This window comes from Trichechus manatus, unplaced genomic scaffold (assembly GCF_000243295.1).
Source record: "Trichechus manatus latirostris isolate Lorelei unplaced genomic scaffold, TriManLat1.0 scaffold00258, whole genome shotgun sequence".
Taxonomy (NCBI): domain Eukaryota; kingdom Metazoa; phylum Chordata; class Mammalia; order Sirenia; family Trichechidae; genus Trichechus; species Trichechus manatus.
Genome location: NW_004444194.1, coordinates 200,569 through 202,267, shown reverse-complemented (window position 1 = coordinate 202,267; position 1,699 = coordinate 200,569). Strand labels below are relative to the sequence as shown.

The following is a 1,699-nucleotide window of genomic DNA, read 5'->3' as shown; positions in this document are numbered from 1 at the left end:
GAAGCTGGCAAGCCCAAGATCGGCAGGTTGGAGAGCAGGGCTCCCGCTCACAGGCTGTGCAGATCGACGAATCCCAGGTTTGGCAGATAAGCTGACAGCTCAAGTCCCAAGAACGGGAGATGAGATGACAGGAAGTAGCTGCAGGATCCAGAGAGAGCAAAAAGCCAGAACGTCTGCTTATATACAGATGCGGGCCACATCCCCAAGGAGAGTCCCTTTCATCTGATTGGCTACTCACAGTATATTCAATCATGGGAGTGATTACATTTAAACATTGAGAATCATGGCCCAGCCAAGTTGACACACAATCTTAACCATCACACACCTCGAAAGAAAAACCTGGCTGTCTCCTTCCAAAAATTCACCCATTGAAAACCCTATGGAGTACAGTTCTACTCTGACACACACAGGGTCACCATGAGTCAGAGTCCACTGGATGGCAACTGGTTAGTACATATAAGGCACAAAGTGAGTGATCAAAAATGTTTATTATTATTATTGTTAATATTTTTGGTGCACAAAAAGGTAAGAGGAGGAGGAGGAAAGGGATAGCAAAGGATGCAGGGAAGAAGTATGGGCAGTTGTAGGTCACAGAAGTTATCAAGGAGGAGAGGATGACAATTAGAATAACAACAAAAACCCTGCGAAGAGGAGATGAACAACCCAGTGGACTGATCATCAGGAAAATTTCAGGGATATTTAACAGCATAGTTTTAAGAGGCTGCTAAGGAAGGAAACCACAGTCCAAGGGGCAAAGGCTAGGGCATTCAAAGCAGAGCAGGAGGAAAGAGGAGAGGAAAAGACAGCAACTTTTGGAACCACATAGCTCCAGCTTGGTGTCCAGTGGGGCACACTTGAACATACCTGGAAGAAGTGATGAACCTCTCATTCCCTTGGTGTAGGTAACCCACACTGGCCAGCTCTGGAGGCTCTCTGCTGTGCTTTAAGCCAACCAACTTTCCTATCTCAAGGAAATCTCAAGAGATTTGACATACCTGTCTTAGGTCAGCTGGCTTAGGAAATCGTTCTCAGAAAAGGGAACTTATCAGATCCATGCTTCTGCTTATTTTTGTTCTGCTTCTCTGCATTTGTTGAATGCAGTGCTACTTTGCTACTGAAAAGGAGAGCATTAGAGGAAAGAAGGTTTTTGAAGAAATAGAATTCAGTTTTGGAAAAGTTGATTTTGAGGTGCTGCAATTTTAATATACAGCGTATATATAGTCTGGATCACAAAAGAGAGGTTCCCCACTCCTAGCCAATAGATGGTAATTAAAGCTATGGTAATGGATCACATCATTTAGGGAGAGAGTGTAGAGTGAAAACAGAGCCCTAAGTAACTCCTTTAAAAGTCAGGGAGTGGAGGAACAGCTAATAGAGGAGACAGGGAAAGTGTGGCCAGAGATATAGGAGAAAAATGATTAGAGTATGGTGTCATGGAGGGCAAGGAGAGAAACAAGACTGAATCAAGACTGAAAAATATCCACAGGACAGAACAGCAAGGTTGGTATTCTTAGCAAGAGTAATTCCAGTGGTGATGATGGCAGTGGTTAATGATGGCAGCACTGATGGTGGTGGTGGTGGTTATGTGATGGTAGTAGACAGTGGCAGTGGTGATGATGCTAGTGAAGATGATAGTGGTGGTGGTAACGGCAGTGATATGATGGTGATGATGAAGGTTATGGTGGTGATGGTAATAGTG

The 1,699-nt window shown here is 44.2% G+C and overlaps 1 protein-coding gene across 3 annotated transcripts in view; it reads right to left on the bottom strand.

Moving 5' to 3' along the window:
• The window catches only part of ADGRE3 (adhesion G protein-coupled receptor E3), a 54,305-nt gene extending 53,343 nt beyond the window's left edge, over window positions 1-962 (bottom strand). The window contains exon 1 of one of the 3 annotated variants that reach the window (XM_023724742.1): window positions 865-962. In XM_023724742.1, coding sequence (XP_023580510.1) covers window positions 865-889 — 25 coding nt within the window. In that variant the 5' untranslated portion in view covers window positions 890-962. The remainder of the gene's footprint in view (window positions 1-864) is intronic. The other 2 variants (XM_023724744.1, XM_023724743.1) reach the window with 2 other exon arrangements.
• Between the last annotated feature and the right edge of the window lie 737 nt (window positions 963-1,699).